The sequence below is a fragment of the Aphidius gifuensis genome, linkage group LG2 (genome assembly GCF_014905175.1).
Source record: "Aphidius gifuensis isolate YNYX2018 linkage group LG2, ASM1490517v1, whole genome shotgun sequence".
NCBI lineage: Eukaryota > Metazoa > Arthropoda > Insecta > Hymenoptera > Braconidae > Aphidius > Aphidius gifuensis.
The window spans coordinates 3,710,705-3,730,367 of NC_057789.1; the positions used below are offsets into that span (position 1 = coordinate 3,710,705).

At 24.0% G+C, this 19,663-nt stretch overlaps 4 protein-coding genes across 6 annotated transcripts; 1 reads left to right on the forward strand and 3 right to left on the reverse strand.

Moving 5' to 3' along the window:
- Positions 1-475: 475 nt before the first annotated feature.
- LOC122848469 (vacuolar ATPase assembly integral membrane protein VMA21 homolog) lies at positions 476-1,373 on the reverse strand. The gene is made up of 4 exons (XM_044146551.1): positions 1,243-1,373; positions 939-1,069; positions 747-852; positions 476-662 (listed from the first exon to the last, which is right to left on the reverse strand). The coding sequence occupies exons 2-4, from the start codon at positions 951-953 to the stop codon at positions 526-528; spliced, it is 258 nt and encodes an 85-aa protein (XP_044002486.1). The 5' UTR covers positions 954-1,069; positions 1,243-1,373; the 3' UTR covers positions 476-525.
- An 83-nt stretch (positions 1,374-1,456) lies between these two features.
- LOC122848362 (cytosolic 10-formyltetrahydrofolate dehydrogenase) lies at positions 1,457-5,829 on the reverse strand. Of its 2 annotated transcripts, XM_044146380.1 has the most exons (5): positions 5,504-5,829; positions 4,870-4,927; positions 4,540-4,681; positions 4,131-4,365; positions 1,457-3,956 (listed from the first exon to the last, which is right to left on the reverse strand). In XM_044146380.1, the coding sequence occupies exons 3-5, from the start codon at positions 4,673-4,675 to the stop codon at positions 1,622-1,624; spliced, it is 2,706 nt and encodes a 901-aa protein (XP_044002315.1). In that variant the 5' UTR covers positions 4,676-4,681; positions 4,870-4,927; positions 5,504-5,829; the 3' UTR covers positions 1,457-1,621. The 2 variants fall into 2 exon arrangements, with proteins under 2 accessions (XP_044002315.1, XP_044002314.1); XM_044146379.1 differs by lacking the exon at positions 4,870-4,927.
- Positions 5,830-6,543: 714 nt separating this feature from the next.
- On the forward strand, positions 6,544-11,850 carry LOC122848390 (vanin-like protein 3). Of its 2 annotated transcripts, none has more exons than XM_044146443.1 (6): positions 6,544-6,675; positions 8,313-8,414; positions 8,802-8,939; positions 9,250-9,405; positions 9,933-10,768; positions 10,852-11,850. In XM_044146443.1, the coding sequence occupies exons 2-6, from the start codon at positions 8,346-8,348 to the stop codon at positions 11,324-11,326; spliced, it is 1,674 nt and encodes a 557-aa protein (XP_044002378.1). In that variant the 5' UTR covers positions 6,544-6,675; positions 8,313-8,345; the 3' UTR covers positions 11,327-11,850. The 2 variants fall into 2 exon arrangements, with proteins under 2 accessions (XP_044002378.1, XP_044002377.1); XM_044146442.1 differs by lacking the exon at positions 6,544-6,675 and adding an exon at positions 7,713-8,198.
- A 573-nt stretch (positions 11,851-12,423) lies between these two features.
- On the reverse strand, positions 12,424-14,449 carry LOC122848392 (protein Red). The gene is made up of 2 exons (XM_044146448.1): positions 14,228-14,449; positions 12,424-14,154 (listed from the first exon to the last, which is right to left on the reverse strand). Exon 2 carries the CDS (start codon positions 14,121-14,123, stop codon positions 12,525-12,527), a length of 1,599 nt encoding a protein of 532 aa, XP_044002383.1. The 5' UTR covers positions 14,124-14,154; positions 14,228-14,449; the 3' UTR covers positions 12,424-12,524.
- Between the last annotated feature and the right edge of the window lie 5,214 nt (positions 14,450-19,663).

Below are 19,663 nucleotides of genomic sequence, written 5' to 3' on the forward strand. Positions count from 1 at the left end.
CAAATTGTTAATTTTGTTTATTTATTATTTTTTTTTTTTTCATTTTTTGTCTGTGGTTATAGAGTGTAACAACTTTTCATTGTTTATGTTGTAATAAATATAATGAAAAATAAATTAATAAAATTTTATGAAATATTTGTGCTTTAATTTATTTTTTATCTTTTGGGCTATGGGGAGAGATGATATTTAAATTTTTAAAACATTTTTTTGGGAATAAAAAATAAATTATTAGAGTTTAGCAATGTAAAATTATCGTCATCATTTTCACGTTGAAAAATAACATAATAACTAAAAAATAAAATAGAAAAACACAATAAAAAATCAAATTTAATATTTTAACATTTTATTAATTAAGTAGTTTAATTATTTTTATACATATTTGATGGATTTTCATTATTTTATTTATATAAAAATGTGAATATAAATTATCCAAATGAAAAAACAAAACAAAAGCAGATTATCAAATAAAGTCAACTGTTTTATAGACAGTTTTATTACAATTAAATAAATAATGAATATAAAAAATTAATCTTTTTTTGCTGGTACTTTTTTACCAGTAAAGTATGCTTTGTATATAAATGCACCTAATGCAGCATGAAGTACAATTATTGCAATGACAGCTGCATACACGTTACTTGATGTTGGACTCATACCAAATAAACCTTTAACAATAATGAAATAAATATTATAATTGAACTATTAACAATCAAAAAATATTAATAAATATATTTTAAAAGTTGAATTACCATCTAGGAGGAATGTTTTTGAGCAGAAAAATGATAATATTGGCATTATAATAATGAGCAATGAGTGTTTAAGAACTGTTTTGAACACTTGATACTCTGACAACTCCTGTAAAATTTTAATTGTATTAATTAACAATTGAATTATATTGTTTTTTGTTTTTTTAAAATGACATTTGAAATATTTATACTCACTTTGATTTGCTCCATTTTTATTTTGTTGTTCAATTTTATTATTCACGTGACTTGATATATCTCTAAAATTTAAGCAACAGCTTTTTTTTTTTATAAAAAAAAATTACGTAGATATTTACCGAATAAATAACCTAAAAAAATAAAAAATAAGAATATTTGATATTATTAAATATGACATAACTAAAAATAAATAATAACAGAATCAAATTGACTTTATAAAAACAATTAGTATACTTGCTTGTAAATTAATTTCAAATTAAATTAATACTGTAATTTTTTTTATAATTAATAATTAATTGTTTACCTATATCTATGAGTTTTGTGACAATTGCTGTAATCCGTAAAATGTAAATTAATTGAAATTAATTGAATCAATCAAAAAATCTTCTTACAACAACGACAAACAATAAAAAAATCAGGAGAAAAAAAAAAATGGAGAGAGAGAAAATGAGAGAGGATCAAGACAGGAATCGTACTTGTCAACGGTAGCCATAAATAAATAAATATCTTATAAATTGTTATAAATATTTAAAAAATTTGTAAAATATTTTATTAAAATTCTTACAAAAATTATCGTAGAAATTTTTTTTTTGCTCGTTTAAAATGGATACATATATAAAAGCAATTATCAGTAAACAGGTTGATTTTTTAATTTATTTTATAATTGATATATGTGGGCAATTTTAATATTCAATAGTGACTGTTTTTGTTTTTAGATACTCATTGAGTGCCTCTTGTCCAAGATCTTTACCAAATCCAGATTGTTTAAATCCTCCAAATGGTGCAGCAACATCTGTTTTATTGTATGTATTAATAAAAACTGTTCCTGCATCAATTTTTTCAGCAAATTTAAGTGCACGACTAATGTCTTTTGTTAATACACCAGATGCAAGACCAAATTCTGTGCTATTTGCACGTTTAATTAAACCATCAATGTCTTTTGATGAAAATTTAGATATAATCATAATTGGTCCAAATGATTCTTCCTTGGCAATCCACATGTTGTCTTTGACATTTGTAAATATTGTTGGTTCAAAATAATAACCTGGTCTATCAAGACGTTTACCACCATAAACTAAAGTTGCACCTTCTTTTATTCCCATATCAACAAATTCAAGTAATTTATCAAGATGATTTTTATGATTTTGTGGTCCATGTGATGTTTTTCTATCCAATGGATTACCAATTGTTATTTTTTTAACTTCTTCAACAACACGTTTTACAAAATCATCATGTATTGTTTCTTCAACAAATAAACGTCCAGCTGCAATACAATTTTCTCCTTTATTAAAAAATACACTACCCATACCAAGTCTAACAGCTTGTTGTATATCAGCATCATCAAATATAACCAGCGGACTTTTACCACCAAGTTCAAGTGATACTTTTTTTAAATTACTATCAGCACAAGTTTTCATAATTGTTTGTCCAATTTCAGTTGAACCAGTAAAACCAAGTTTACGTATTAATGGATGACTAACAATAGCCATACCAGTTACACTTCCATTACCAGGTACAATATTAATAACACCTGGTGGTATACCAGCTTTAACTGCTAATTCAGCAAATTTAAGTGCAGTTAATGGTGATGCTTGAGCTGGTTTCATAACAACAGTATTACCAGCAGCTAAACATGCTGCCATTTTCCATGATAACATCATTAATGGATAATTCCATGGTGTTACAAGACCACATACACCAATTGGTTCTTTTTTAGTATATGTAAAATTACGATTTGGACGTGCATGTGATATTGGTATTGTTGAACCTTGTATTTTATCACACCAACCAGCATAATATCTCCATGTTTCAATAGACATACCAATATGAGTTTTTAATGCCAATGTATAAACAGCACCTGAATCAATACTTTCTAATGTTGCTAATTCTTCTTTATTTTTTTCCATTAAATCAGCCAATTTATATAATAAATTACCACGTTCACGTGCACTTATTTTACTCCATTCACCATCTTCAAATGCTTTTTTAGCTGCTTTAACAGCTTTATCAACATCTTCAACTGTTGCACATTCAACATGACATATAACATGCTCATCATGTGGATCAATTGTTGGTATTGGTTTACCATGTCCATTTACAAATTTACCATTTATAAATAATTGATGAGGAAATTTAAGATCAATATTATTTGCACGTACTTCAATTGCATCATATTTTACTTCTATACCAGCATCAGTTGTACCTCGACCAGCAAGAATAACAATTGATGCAAATTCAATAAATACTGGTGCCATAAATACATCAGTATTTTGTATATTTATATTAAATACATCTTTTATTTCTTCAACAAGTCGTACAACATCCATACTACCACCTCCACTAGCAAAAAAATCAGTATCATTATTAATATCAATATTTAAAATATTTTTCCACATTAATTTCATTAATTCAACTTGTGCCAATTCAGTTTCATTAAATTCAACATTAATTGTATCATCATCTTTGCCATATTTCATTGCATTCATTGTTTTATTACCAATTTTTATTTTATCAATATTAATATATTTATTATCAATTGTTTTTATTAATAAACCATCATCATGAATGAATCCTTGTCTTCCATCAATATCAACAGTCAAATCAATGTCATCAGGTTCATCTGACTCCCAAATTTTTGAGCCATATAAACGTACTTCTTCATTGTTGATCATTGTCCATGCACCTGGTGTACTATCAAGACCACGAATAAAATTATGTACTTGTTCAGCTGTTTTTGTCCAATCAATTTTTTGTAATTCTTTTTTATTCAACATTGGATCATATGTTGCTCCTTCAATTGGCTGTATTATTTTTGGTGCTGTGCCAGCAGCAACAAGATTAACTGCTTCACTCATTGATTTAATACCTTCTGGATACAAAAAATTATTATACAAACTATCTAATGTATCATTTTCATTAACTGGACATGATTTTTGTAGTAAAATTGGTCCAGTATCAAGTCCATCATCAGCCCAAAATATTGTAAAACCAGCTTCTTTATCACCTTCAAATAGAGTCCTACAAAATAATAATTATTAAAACTTGTTATTAATATTCAGAAAGCTTGTTGAAGCATGATAAATTTATTTGCCTTTCTCTCTGTACTTCAGCTTCAAGAGAAGGTAAATGTTATTTTTTTTTTATTTATTAAACTAGTTTTAAATGTTATACAAAATGAAGTGAAAAACTTACCAACTTATGGCACTTGCACCACGATGTCTTGGCAATATTGAAGGATGATAACAAATACTTTTGTATTTTGGATGATCAATAACTTCCATTGGTATAAATTGGGTACAATAAGGTAGCACATTGAGATCAACTTCTATGCTTTTATACAAATCAAGAATTTCAGGTATTGGTACACCTTTGCTTCGCCATGCTTTGATCTTGAAGACAGGAGTATTATCAGCCTTTGCTGTTGCAGCTAAATAAACAAATTAAATTATTAAAAATATTTGTAATCGAAGAAAGATATAATTTATTTATCCTTGAATTTATTTTCAAACAGACATGAAATTAATTAAGTCTTATCAAAGTTAAACATTTGTCATACGTGTTGATACAATAATTTTAATAAAATCTTTGAGTAATAACTTACCTAATGAATCTTCACGATTTAATTTATCAGGAATTGTGAATACACCAGTTATTTTATGTCCATTTTGCTTGAGTAATTTATAAACTTCAGCAGCAAAATTACTTTGTCCAATAATAGCAACCTTGAGCTGTGCCATTGCTGACTAAATAATTATAAAAAAATTTATTATTAATATGCATTTTTTAATTAAACAATATCAAAATTGAAATGAAATTTACAAAAATAAAATTGTAAATAATTATAAACTAAAAAAAAATATATAAACAATTATTTTTTACAATAATTGTTTTGTTATTTTTAAAATAATTCATACTGACTATTGTTACATACCTAATTAATTATTTAAAGTATACTGTGCAAATAATACTTCAGCTGTATCTCAAAAGTGCTGCAATGGAAATTAAATTGAAAAAAAAAAAAATTATAAAAATCAATATAACAATGATAATCAATGAATGAGAGTGTCAAGTAAATGATCAAGTGTTGATGTCTTGAAAACGACTGATAAAAAATCATCGAATTCAATCGTTTGCAATAATTATAAAGAAAGTTTAAAGGCAAAAAGAGAGGGATATTAATAAAACTGATTTTCATTGGTATATAAATAATTTTAAAATAAAAAAAGAGAGAGAAAGTTAATGATTAATTTGATTATTTTCTTATCATGTTTAAAAATATTAAATTTTATTTATTTATAAATATCAAACTCAAGGACAATATATATCATATTAAAAAATTTATTTTTAACAATAAAAATATTAATAATTAATAGCTAATAAACTATAAATATTATAGAAAAAAAATAATAATAAATATGTGAAAATAAATAAAATTATAATTTCGAAAATTTGATAAATAAATAAATAAATTTCGATTATAAAATTAGCATATAATTAATTATAAATAATTATTAATAATTTATTAAAATTAATAAAAAAATGAATTTAATAATAATATTACTCACTGCGTTGATGGCAAAGTAACGTTTTGGTTGACACGATGATAGAAATCTTGCAGCTAGCATTTGAGACGGAAGCACTGAGAATTGCTGAAAATGATTGGACAGTAACTTCTCGTATGTTATTTTATTTATTATTATTTTGTCTAGAATTTAACACTGCAGTGGTAGTGTCGTTTACAATATACTTTCTTTATTATTATTGTTGTTATTAATGAATTTAATACAGCTGGAAATTTCATAGAGTCATAGAGGTAGAGAGAGAGGCTGTAACAGGTACGATGGTTTTTAATCTATCGACCGGTTTTGTGTCTATGTGCCAAACTGAAAGTTTACTGAACCAACACAGAAGAGGGAGCTCTATTTTATATAATATTCTACTATCAATATTTTCTATTTTTTTTTTTTTTTTTTCATTTTAATGTGCAGGTCAGGAGTCAGGACCCAATACTCTCTTTTTTCATAGAAATTTTTTTTTTTTTTTTATAATTTTTTATTTGCTATTTAAATTTTAAATATTTATTCATAATTATTCCATTTGATTTTTCGTTATTTCGAAAATTTATTTATAATCAAATTATTTATTTAATACATCAGCAGGGGATTTATTTTATATTCACGCTTTCTTGTCATTCTTGGGTCAATTTATTTGATAAGAAATTTCAGTTTAAACTGGTTATTGAAATTTTTTTTTTAACATACAAGTCAAAGTTTAAATTTTCTTATCAATAACATTATGATTATTTTAATAAATATGAATACACAGTAACTTTTTTAATCAAATTTTATCAACTTGTTATATATTAATTGTATAAATATTTAAATAATAATTTAACAAATTTACAAAATTGATTTATAGAAAATTAATTTACTATGCCAATGATTTTCCTGTTGATATTTTTATTATTACTATAAAAATTTAAAGAATAATCTCTTATAGAAACAATGATGATAGTTATTTTGAATAATCTCTGTAACTTTTTATCATTATCTGTTATCATGAATGAGCAGATAAGCTGATGAAAACAATTGTTGAATTATTTTTTCTAACATTGTCTTGAACTCACTCAAGTCAACTAGACAAATTAAGTTTCGATAAATTTTCTTTGAGTTTAATTTCGAAATTTCGAATTTCGATAAGAAATAAATTGATTGTTCTATTGAAAATTAAAATCAAGGTAATTAATTAATAATTTTTGGTTGTTTTATTTTGTATTTTGTATTTCTGTGTGTAATTGTTTATTCAAGTTTTGCTAATTTGTTGATAAGTCATCCACAATATTTATTAAATAAATATTAATAATAATTTATAAAATTGTAGAGATCTGACAAATACATCTCTGCTATTCTCGATAAAGTTTGTATGACGTCAGAAGCGACGTTTCTCTTCCAATTCAATAACAACATGCTCACCATATTTTCCACTTGAAATATTCTAGACTTGTGGGGGTCTAATTTGAGCAATGCCTTGCTCTATTTGTGTATACAATAAAATTCTCAAATTAATTCAAAATATATATTTTTATATCAATAACAAAAATCTTTAAAAATAAAATTCATCTGAGAAAAAAAATATCAAATAAATATTGATTGAAATTTTTCACTCAATATTTTAATAATTTTTTAAACTCAATAAATTTATTATCTATTATTTTAAAAAATTCCATTTCAATTTTTTATATTTAAATTTAAATTTATGTATTTAAACTTTTTTAAATTTAAATTTTTTATTATTATCACGTTGTAAAAAATTAATTCTTCGATTAAATTTTCTCAAGGTTTTTAATACATATAAAAAAAAAAAAATAATACATATAAGCATTGAGGAAATTGCTAATACCCATAAAAAAGATTTTTTTTTATAAGTACATGCGCAAAAGTTACAATTGACAGATAAAAAGTTCGGAGAAAATCTTTGTAAAACTGCGTAAAATATTCGGGCATGTCGATTGAGTTTTTAGTTCATGCGCTTTGATTTTAAAATAATTACCATAAAGTCTCAAATTTTCTTAAAACCTACTGATTAGATTTGAACAAGTATAATAAATGCCTTTTAAAAAAGCGATGCATTTTAAAAGGATATTGTCATTTGTGTCTTAACAAGGCCCAATATGTCCATCACATAAATATTAAATATAAAATTATGATATAGTATTTTATGTTCACCTCTTTTGGAACTCACCAATCACTGATGACCTTGAAATTTATTTACTTTTTTCATGCCTTTAATAAGCCGCAATCGTCTAATGCTCGTTGTATATTTTTCTTCCTGGTATTTACTGGATCAGAATTCTTTAAATTAATTTGCCATAATTGCAGCATATCTTTGCCTTATCAGTATAAAGTATTTTCCAAAATAATCATTGACCACTGACAATAAATTTTTAAGTATAGCTAACGAGGATACTTGTGCATGTCGACTCGTCCAAGAAGTCAAGAAAGTATTTGAATAAAAAATGGCTAAGACCAAAAGTACCATTAGTTGACTCTGTGAAAACAAAGACATCAATTTTCTTTTTTTTTATTTAAACAAACCCCTTTTTTTTTCTTTATTTTTGATAGAAAAAAAAAAAAAATATTGCCACTAGGCCACCAACATTGTCACTGGGTCGTTGGGAGAAGATAAACGCGCATACTCGTTGCTAAATAATCGTAGTGATCAGCAGCCTTTGGATCCATACCACGGTTAGACGTCCGTGAGGTTGGTCCAGCAACCAAACTTAATAAAAAATAAATCAAAACGCAATAAAATTTATTTATCTATTTAATTTAAAAATATATTTATAATATTTTGTTTTCTTTTTTTGTTGTTAAGGTTTAAATAAAAAAAATTATCTGAAAGCTGAAGATGATTTCGATTGGAATTTCTTATCTTTGCATCGTTGGGGTGATTTTCTCAGCGAGGATAACTCTCCAGGTAATTAATATCAAAAAAAAAAATTACAATTTCAATTGAATTTAATTAATGAAAATATTTAATTTGCGTTCATTAGAAATTATTGATTAAAGGGGTAGTTTATGCTTCGATGAAACCTACATATCGGATGAGTACATTAAAAAAAAATCGATAGCTTTTAATATTAATCCGTTGACGAATCATCAAAACAATTATTTTATTTTACTGTGCTTGTTGAGATGTAAAATTCATCAAATTCAAATTAATTTAATCAATTGAATTTTAATCAATTGAAAGAAATTTTTTAATAAATAAATTTTATATATAAATTGCGAGAGAAATAGTTTTTTTTTAAAAAAAAAAAAAGAATCATTAGTTATTTTAATTTTTTAATTTTTTTTTTTGAAGGCCTCGACACCAGCTTCACCTTTCTATATCGGTGCAGCAGTTGAATATCATCCCGTTACAACTGGGGGAAATGGTACCTTTATTGCAAATAAAAATGCGCAGAATTACGTTAAATTTTTAAAGACAGCAAGTGAAAAAGTGAGTTTTTAAATTATTTTTTAAAAATTATAAAAATCTTTTTAAAAATAAAATAATGTCAAGTGCTATATAAAAATCGAAATAATTTCTTGAAAAATAATTGCAATTTTGTTTTATATTTTTTTACTATTATATTTATTATTATTATTTTTTTATTTATTTTTAAATACTTCAATAATGCTGATATTTTAAATTTTTTAATTTGATTTATTGAATTTTTTTTATCCACAAATAATAACAAACTTTTTCTTGTAAATTTTTTAAAACAATTAAATAAATTTGTTTGTCTATTTTTTCTAATTTCATTTAGGATGTTGATATTATTGTTTTTCCTGAAAATGGTTTGACAAGTGGTGAACCAGATCCACCGGGTGGTGCTGCTGGTTTAATAGCCAAAAGTTCATATATTCCAGATCCAAGAGAATCAAAAGTACCATGTCACGATGCTTCATCAACTGTCATGCAGGTAATAAAAACAAATCCACTATAAAGCCCTAATTTGTATAAAAATTTATGACTCATAAAACAAAGAAAAAGAAACAATAATAATATCTACTTTATAATGGATAGTTTTCTATCAAACCAGGTCAATAACTCGCGCACATATTTCATTAACGATTCTCCAGTAATTAAAAAAAATTCCTCAATATAAAAAACCACAAAAATAAAATAAACTAAAAACAAATTTTAAATCTAAAAACTCCCATACTCGTAGCTTAAATAATTTTAAATTAATTATTATTGTTTATTGTTTATCGAAACATAAAGCTATTAATTAACAAACAAGTTACCCTGAAAAGACACCATATATAACTTTGTGTCATAACACCAAGGTCTCCAACAATATCACCATGTTACGCATGACATAAATCCAATAAATATTTTTATCCTCAACAAAGCTAAAATAATAAAAAATCAATAGTTATTGTTTTTTATTTATTTTATATTTAAATTGTCGTTAAAAATAAAATAAAAAATAAAATTTTAATACAGGCGGTGAAGGACATATCATGTGCAGCTCATCGATATGGTCTTTATGTTGTGATAAATATTATTGAAAAAGTAAAATGTACTGGTGAACGTTGTGGTGCAAATAAAGATACTCATGATTTTTATAATACAAATATTGTATTTGATCGTGCTGGTACAATAATAGCACGTTATCGTAAATATAATTTATTTGATGAAAAATTTATGAATAAAACATCAAGACCAGAGTTATCAATATTTAAAACTGATTTTAATGTAACATTTGGTCAATTTATATGCTTTGATATATTATATGAAACACCAGCATTACAATTATTACGTGAAAAAAAAATAACAGATATAATATATTCAAGTCATTGGTTTTCTGAATTACCATTTTTAACATCAAGCCAAATACAAACATCATGGTCATTTGCAAATAATGTTAATTTTTTGTCATCTGGTTTAAATTCACCATCAAGTGGTTCTGGTGGTTCTGGTATTTATGCTGGTAAAGAGGGTCTTCTTGGTCGTGTATGGTCAGAAAAACGTACAAATGCAATTGTTATATCTAAAATATCAAAAGTTGTTAATTCACGTAGATCACAACCATCAAATCCAATTGATACATCAACAATACATTATTCACAAAATGAAATAACAACAATTAATGGTACTGAACCAGTAACACAACAAAAATTATTAAAAGATGATTTAGCACCATATAAAACAAGTGTATTTAAACCAAATAATGGTACACAAAATTTATTACTATGTGATGATGATTTTTGTTGTAATTTTACAACTAAAACAAGTCATAATGATGCTCTTATCAAAGATGCAAATGCTAAATATTACAGGTTTTTATAATCATTAATTTATCAAGTAAATAATTACTATGAAAAAAATGATACTAATATTTTTTTTCTTTTATTTAAACTAGATATCGATTTGCTGTTTTCAAAGGTGTACGTGGATATGGTAAAAAAGCAACAGCAGGTGTTGAAGTATGTGGTTTAATTGCATGTACAAATGATAATCAAAATAGTTGCAATGAACGTTTTGATATTAATACAATTGTCATTCAACCAACAATATTTAATTCAATTAAAATAACTGGTAATTTTACAATTGGATTAAATATCCTACGTCTTCCTGTAAGTTTGACAAATGATCTTCAACCATTAAACACACCAGATTATTCATTTATCTATGGACATATTAATAAAACACATGCAAGTTTAAAATACACATTGACAAAACCACATGGTGATTTAATGACATTTGCTATTTACGGTAGAAATTTTACAGCTGATGGACAACCAAAAACATCAACATCAACAATAGCTCAATCATCATTTTATTTGATGGCTATTATTGCCATTGGCGGTTTATTTATCAATCATAACTACGTGTGAATAAATTGAGCTTAAAAAACAAGAATCAAAATATTAATAATATTAATGAATAAATTTGAATAACAAATAGATAATCAGTAAAATATTTACTGTATCAGTTGTCATTAAAATGATAATTAAAAGCTGCTTTGGGTTGTCCATCACGTTTCAAGTTGCATTGACTCACATTTCTTTAAACAATATAATTGTCACAAGTATATTATTAAAAGATTTAAAAAACTGATCACTTGACCCATTAATAATAATAAAAAATAAATGGCATTATGCTTATTCACTTCAAGTAGAAAAAAACCACACACACACTTAATTATATATAACAATGCCAAATAAAAATATATAGAGTTCAAATAACGCTTTATTCTAGATCCAAGTGAACTCATGATGCTCATAGAAAAGTAAAAATAAAATAGAAAAATTATTTTTAAATTTCTTTGTAAAATTCTAGATGTTTATACCTACAAAAAGGTAATAAAAAAAAAAAATTATTAGATGATATATAAAAAATATAAAAGAAAAAAAAGAAAGTCAAATTAGACAAGTAAGTTGAAGGTTTAATTAAACCGTAGACCATTGTTGTGCCAATACTCGATATAAAAATTAATAAATCGAATTATTAAAATCCAGAGTCTTTCCCAAATAAAATATAGTTCCTTATGCTTGCTAATTATAAATAATTAAATATTAAATATAAATTTGTTCCCTAAGATATAAAGATGATTTAAAAAATTTTAAATTTATTTTAGTGATTAATTATATAGTTGTGTCATCAAAAATTAAATCAGGGCATATTACAATTAATTAATAATATTAATTAATTGTAATAATATTAATAATAAGAATTATATAATTAATAAATAATTTAAAAAAAAACAAGTCAATCGTTGAACGATTGTTGATAATAATAATTGAAGAAAAAAATTGACAAAAATTAAATTAAAAACGAGCAGAAAGCAAAATAAAGAAAAATAATAATTTAATTTTAATTAACAACGAAGTGAATAAATATTATTATTGATTATGTGTTGACAGAAATTAGAGCTTAAATTATGTGAAATCTGTTAATTAGTTGATTTAAATAAATGATTTATCTTGATGAATTCATTATTAATTTTTTATTGTATATATAAAAAATTCATTCCTACACTTCATTAAAATCAAATCGAAAAATTTAATTTTCAAATTATTATTATTTAATAATTTAATATCTTGGTACTTTAAATTCAGGTGCACCATCACCAGCACCAGCAGCACCACCTCCACCTCCACCAGCACTACCACTTGGTTTTCTTTTATTCATAATATTTTGTATTTTTTGCCATTCTCTGTCTAATTCAGCTTTTTCATTTTTTTCTTTATTAAATTTTCTTGTTCTTCTACCATCAGCTGTTTTAACACCATATTGAAATGCTGCTTTTGGTAATGCTTCTTTATTATTCATATAATCACTGTATTCTTCAGGTGTATCAAAATCCCATCGTCCAATTGGTCCTTTTTTATTTCCCAAATCCATTTTAGTATAATCAACTTCATCATCTGAATCATCAATTGCATCTTGCATTTCATCAAGACCCGGATAACATTCAGCATAACCTTCTGGTTCAGCAGCAAGTTTATTTAATAATGCACCTTTTTTAGCTCCTGCTGATGCACCAGCAATTGCTGTTAGTATTGCTGGTAATTGTGGTGTATTTAATTTATCATCATCAATTGATACTTCTGGTTTATCAAAATAAGATGATTTTTTTTTATCACGTATTATTACCGATGATGTATCTTTTTTAGATGAATTTGGCTGGTAATCACCAATGTCACCATAAATACTTTCATCTTGTGGTTTTCTTAATGGCACATCATTATCAACATCATCTGTTCTTGTTTTACCGTCTTTTGTTTTTTTAGTTTTCTTTCCACGACTACCCTGTCTCAGGTATGACAATATTTGAGCTAATTTATTAATAACAATGTCATTTGTTGTTAATGTTGGTGTTGTATCAATTGTTGGCACATCAGCTTTACTTCTAATTAAAGTTGTTGGTATATCTGCTTCAGCATTTTCATCATCTAGCTCAATGACATATGCCATTCTACCTGGTGTAAATAATTCATTTCTTTCAATGATTTTTGATTTCATAATCATTATTGTTTTATGTATATTACGTCCAATTTTTGTTTTAAATTGTGTTTCATCATTTTTTTTTTCTGGTTTTGGCTTTTCTTCTTTTGGTTTTTCTTTTGGTTTTACCAATTTTTCCATTTCTTGTTCACATTCAGTTTCTTTAGCTTCAATTTCACTACGTACTTTTTGTAATAATGCATAATCAAGACCTTTTACTAAATGTGTATGTTCCATATCACCACCCAAAAATTTTGATTGTTGTATCATTTGTCGTCTACGTTCAGCAGCATCCATACCTGATTTAACATCTGGTGCAACAGCACGATATGCATTTGTATTATTCATTGGATCTTCTGATTGAAATTCACCAGGACCACCATCTCTACGTTCACGTGCACGATCACGATATTTTTCAGCTAATTCAGCCATTTTATCTTCTTCTTGTTTTTTTAATTTTGCATAAAAACTTTTTTTTTTTCTACGTAATTCAGCTCGACTACCACTACCAATAATTGGTGTTTGTGCTGTTTTAGCAGCAGCATCACGTGCTGTACCTGGTACTGATGATGATGATGGTGTTGATGATGGTACTGATGATCTTGGTGTCATTAGTAATTTTCGAAAATCATCATTTGTCAAACGACCAGACATTCCCATATCATCATCCATTGTGTCTGGCATTTTTTATTCTTTATTTTTTTAATTTAAATTTCTAAAAGAAAAATCAATAATTAGAATTTTTTTATTTATAATAGGTATTAATTAAAGTATTTATTTATATTTACCTAAAACACTTGACAGGTAAACAAAATTTACAAATACACTTTATTGTTTAATTGAATTATTTTAAATCATCAGGAAGACACACTTTAGACATGCAAAATAAATATATTAATATTAATTAGTAAATAAATTTTTTTATTGCATTATTAGATAATTATTTATACAAAAAATAAACAGTCAATGTTTTTTTTTTAGTCAAGAAATTCTGACATGTGCAGCCATTAAATAAATGTAAATAAATAGAGAAAGAACTTGAAGCTTTTATATATTTTTATTTATTCCCGGTAGTGGCACCACTTGACTGTGCCACCAATTATTTGAATTTGTTTATAATAATAAAGTTTAAATTTTCAATAATCTTTAGCATATATAATTTGCAGCTTGTGAGTTATTTTTTTTTTCAATATTTTGTTGCTTACAGGTGTTAATTTTCAATTTTCCTTAATATTTTTTAAATGAAAAAAATTAATTTTTAATTGTCAACTAAATACTTATGTAATTTTTTTTTCATTATGCTGTTGCTTACAATAATAAATATTGGCTTAATAAATAATTATAGATATCTAAAAAATTAATTAGTTTATTTTTTATAAGAGCAGAATTTCTGTAAGATGTCACTGAAAACACAAAATTCACCGAGTAAATTACAAAGTCAAAGAAATTTTTTAATGATTCAAATAAGTGTTAAATTATAAGTGACTTATTTACTCAACACTGCATTAAATATTTTATATATAATAATTCAATTAATAAAAGAAAAAAAAAAACATTATCAATTAGAATATCCTCAATGTTATCAAATAATTTATGCATTCTATGTTTTTCTATAAATACTCGTTGAATAAAATTCAAATTAATTTAAATTTATCATAAATATTTTATTCATTAATTTTTTTTTATCCTACATTTTATAGATTTTTATTTATTTGTCTTTTGTTGATATATAAAAATATGTAAATAATTTTATGTTCTCGTATCGATGATCAATATTGAGACAAAAAATAAGCATCAATTTGAGACATAATTTCTATAAATATACATATATTTTTAACTTGTTTATTTAAAATAAAAAAAATTATCAGTATTAAATTTCATTTAAAATTTTTATTTATAGTTTAAATTAAAAAACAAAGTTTTTTTTTTTCTATAAATAATAATAATAATAATGATATTTAACAAGTTTAAAAATATTAAACAATGATGACCTCGATCATTATAAATGACAGACACAAGAAATCGACGACAACGTTTATCGAATGAATAACAAATGGCCCCAGACAGTTGTAACGACATCCATTTGTTGATTATATCCACGTTTTTTTAAAATATTTTTTTATTTAATTTTTTTAAACAATTAAAAAAAATATAAATAACAAGTAAATGTCTGATGAAGACTAAACATGTAGTTAGAATTTTATTGGCTCACTGCTCTTGATATATAATTGCATCACTCATGTGATTATTTTAATTTCCCAGCAATTTTTTTTTTCATTTTTAATCTTAATTACGTCTGCTTGATTATGTTGTATCGATTGTAGGAAATAATTTATTCATTTATTAATTTTTTTTACTTTATTTTTTGTGTGGAAAAAAAAATTATGAATTATAATTTTTCAGAAGGGGCTTTCTGGCATGGCCAGATTTAGTGGCACTATGATATATTTATTTATTTAATAACAAACGTTTTTGTTGGAAATTTATAATACGGATAATATTGAAGGGGTTTCGTACTATATATTCTCAAATTTTTAGAATTTTTCAGCTTTCCGTTTGTTGTTAAATAAATAAATGAAAAACTAGAAAAATATGCGTCTCGATTTATCATAATTATTATTCAAGGTAAATAAAAATTAATGTAAAAAAAAAATGAAAAAAAAAATACAATTTAATACAAAATCTCTTATGTTTATAATTTATCAATTAATTTGTTTTTTCATAAATTTTTTATTTCGAAAAATCGTTTCAATTATTAGCTGTTATTAGGAATTTTTTTTTTTTTTTTTTTATAAAACTTCAAGTTTTTTTATGATCACTTTTAAAATGGAAATTTCACAAGATTATAATTTTAATAAATTAATCATATCAATATTAAATTATTCTGTTAATTATATCAATTAATTTTAAATATTTTAATTTTCTTTTTATTTTATTCAAAGCAATCATTATATTTCTATTTTTTTTTTAAAATTATGCATTTTGTCCAGAGAAAAATTGAAAATAATAAAAAACAATTACGTGATTTGAATTAAATTTGAATTAATTAATTCAAACTATTGAATTTTTTTTATTTCACAGATAATAACGATGCTCAAAATTAACTGAATTAAATTTTTTTCTTAGTCAAATAATGTTTCTTTTTTACGTCTTGAACCTACCCAAAAAATTTAAAAATATATTTAATTTTATTGTGTGAACAATGTCATTTAGTCTCACAATATTTGTGACATTGACAGATGTTACTTGTCCAGCATTTTAATTTTGTTTCAAAATAAAATTGCAAAACAACCCAATGTTTTTTCAGCTATTGGCTAACACTGTAACATTCCATTTTTGCATCTTTAATAGATCAATTTAAAGAAAAAATTTCTACAACAAATGAGCAATAAATAAATAATAATTTAATTGAATGATATAATATTTTTTTATAGCTAGAAGATGAAGATTGCTATCAGTATAACCTTTTTTAAAATTCGTCAAAATACTTGACATTTACTTTTATATATTTTTCGCAAATTAATTACTAAACTCAAGTATTTTTAAATTAATATTTTATTTATTTTAAATATATTTTTTAGCCTGTGTATTTTATACTATCAAGAAATATTGAAAATCCACATGTCGTGTTGAATAACACATAATTGTAGCGTATAATTTAAAAAAATTATTATTACAATTTAAAGCTAATTTATAAATTTGCAAATTCACGTACATAAAATATTTATATTCATTAAATAACTATCAGGATATTTTTTTTCTCATCTTTAAATTATTAAAACAATCTAAATATTCCATCAAGACGTTAATTTATTTTTTATTTCAATTCAATTTTTTTTAAATCTCGAAATAAAATTAATAAAATGAAAGTGTTAAAACAATTAAATATATTGCAGTAGATATATTTATTTTACAATATTACATTACTTTTTATGTAATTTCCACAGACCTGTCTGATGTATTCCAATTACTCGTTATATCAATGAATTTTATGACGTAAAAATATTAAATCATTAACAGAAAATATGATTAAATAATAATTTTTTTTTATCATAACATTAATCAAGTTTATATTTATAGAGTATTTAAAATCGTAATCTACTTGTGGATGAAAAAAATAATATTGTAAATGTAAAAAAGAAACGAGATGATTTAACTGTGATTTTTTATTGTAAAAATTAGATTATTTTTTTCATTTACGAGAGTCAGTACGTAATACCACAGAAAAATTAAAAATATTATAAATTAATAATTACGTCCAGCGATTACAAATAGACTTTTTCGACTAATTTTTTTTGCATTGAGTCAGTTGAAATTCCAACTTATTTATGCAATTAATTTTGATAATTAAATTTGAAAATTAACGACAATTAATTAACAATTAACAATTACAAAAAAAAAAAAAATAGAATGTTTTAAGAGACGGACGTTTTCCATGTTAATTGTTAATATTTTATAAAATCAAATAATTAAAATTAATCGCAAAAATATATTTAAACATAGAAACAAATTTATAATTTATAATTTTTTATTTTTTCTGCTACCATAGTCCGCGATATGTGTCATTAGCCGCACTGACTCTCTACACTCACTAGACCGTGATAGCAAAAAAATAAAATAAAAATTATAAATTAAAAAATTCATTTCTACATTTACAAATATACTATTTCGTCTAATTTCATTTTACATTGACTCCATTCAAATGCCAATTCTATTGTGTGATAAATTTGAATAGCTAACCTTGTAAAATAACAAATAAAAAACCACAATTACCAATTAATAATTGACTTCATTTACATGTTTTATTTTTTCTTTTGATTGTTGATTATTTATTGTTAATTTTCAAGGTCAACTATATATTATATCAATCGAAAAAGTACGTATTCCAACTGACCCTATATGTGAAAAAAAATCAGTTGATAATTTCTAAATGTAAACGTGCATGATCCAATTGATAATTTGTAATTTTTTATTTTCTTTTTTGTCATCTCCCTGAATCAGACAAGTAAAGTTGTTTATTATTTTATTTATAACCGGAAATTACGTCAATTTATTTTTTCTTTCATGAAATTATGGGTGGTGCATTGACATACCAGCCATGTGTTACTCATGCTTTGGAAAAAAATGTATTGTCTGATGAATAAACAACATCATCGTTGTATTGATGACACATTTGAATATTTTATATATTTTTTTCTCATTTTTAATAAATATAAATATACAAAAATAAAATTATAAATGCATGTATGCAGTTATAGATTTTTTAAATAACATCATTACTAGAAAGTTCTTGACTTACAAGTATATTTTTTTAGCTTTTTTTTTAGATCGAAAAAAAAAAACGGATGTCTTGCCAACAATAATTTGTTTTTTCTCGTAAAACTAACGGATGATCTAAACCCATTGATCCTTCAAGTAAATTAAATTCATTAATTCAACCTTTATAATTTTTTTCTTCAATCGATTAACAAGATATTTTTATATCTTCATTTGTCCTTTATCGATCTGAAAAAAAAAAATCCTTATATAATTTTTTGTAATAATTATTATAAAATATCTACTCAATAAAAATTTTTATAAACATTTTTAAAATAGTCTTTTTAACCTCCAGATTATATCTTCATTTACATGTTTCTTTTTACAATTATAAAATACTCTAAATTATTATTTTTTTACTTTTGCAGAAGCTTTAAATTATCATTTTTATATTTTGTTAATATTGGGTTTTATAAAGATGACACGATATGATGTTTGAAAAATGAAATAAAATAAAATTGACATGCATGTGCATAATGCAACACTTAATAATTCTAGTCAATTGAACATCAAAAATTGAATAAATAAAAAATGATTCACACTGATGAATAATATGAATAATAATAGATAAATAAACAAATAGTTTTTATTATAATTCTACTAATTTCTTGTAAAACAATTTAAAAATAATTGTAGATACAAGAAAAAAAAGAAAAGTAGATTTATTTATTTGTCGAGTGTAAAATAATTCAGTCCGGATGAGTGCACTGATGATCCATGATGTGTGTCCAATCTGTCATGGTAATGACCCCTTTCCTAGACCCACTTTTCTTTCATAACAATTTAATTTTTTCCCTTGATAAAAATAAATATACATAATACGTATAATGTCAATTTTCATATATATCAACTTTATTTCCGTCCTATCATCCGTTTTAATTATATTCTTATTTTTTTTTTTATTCGCA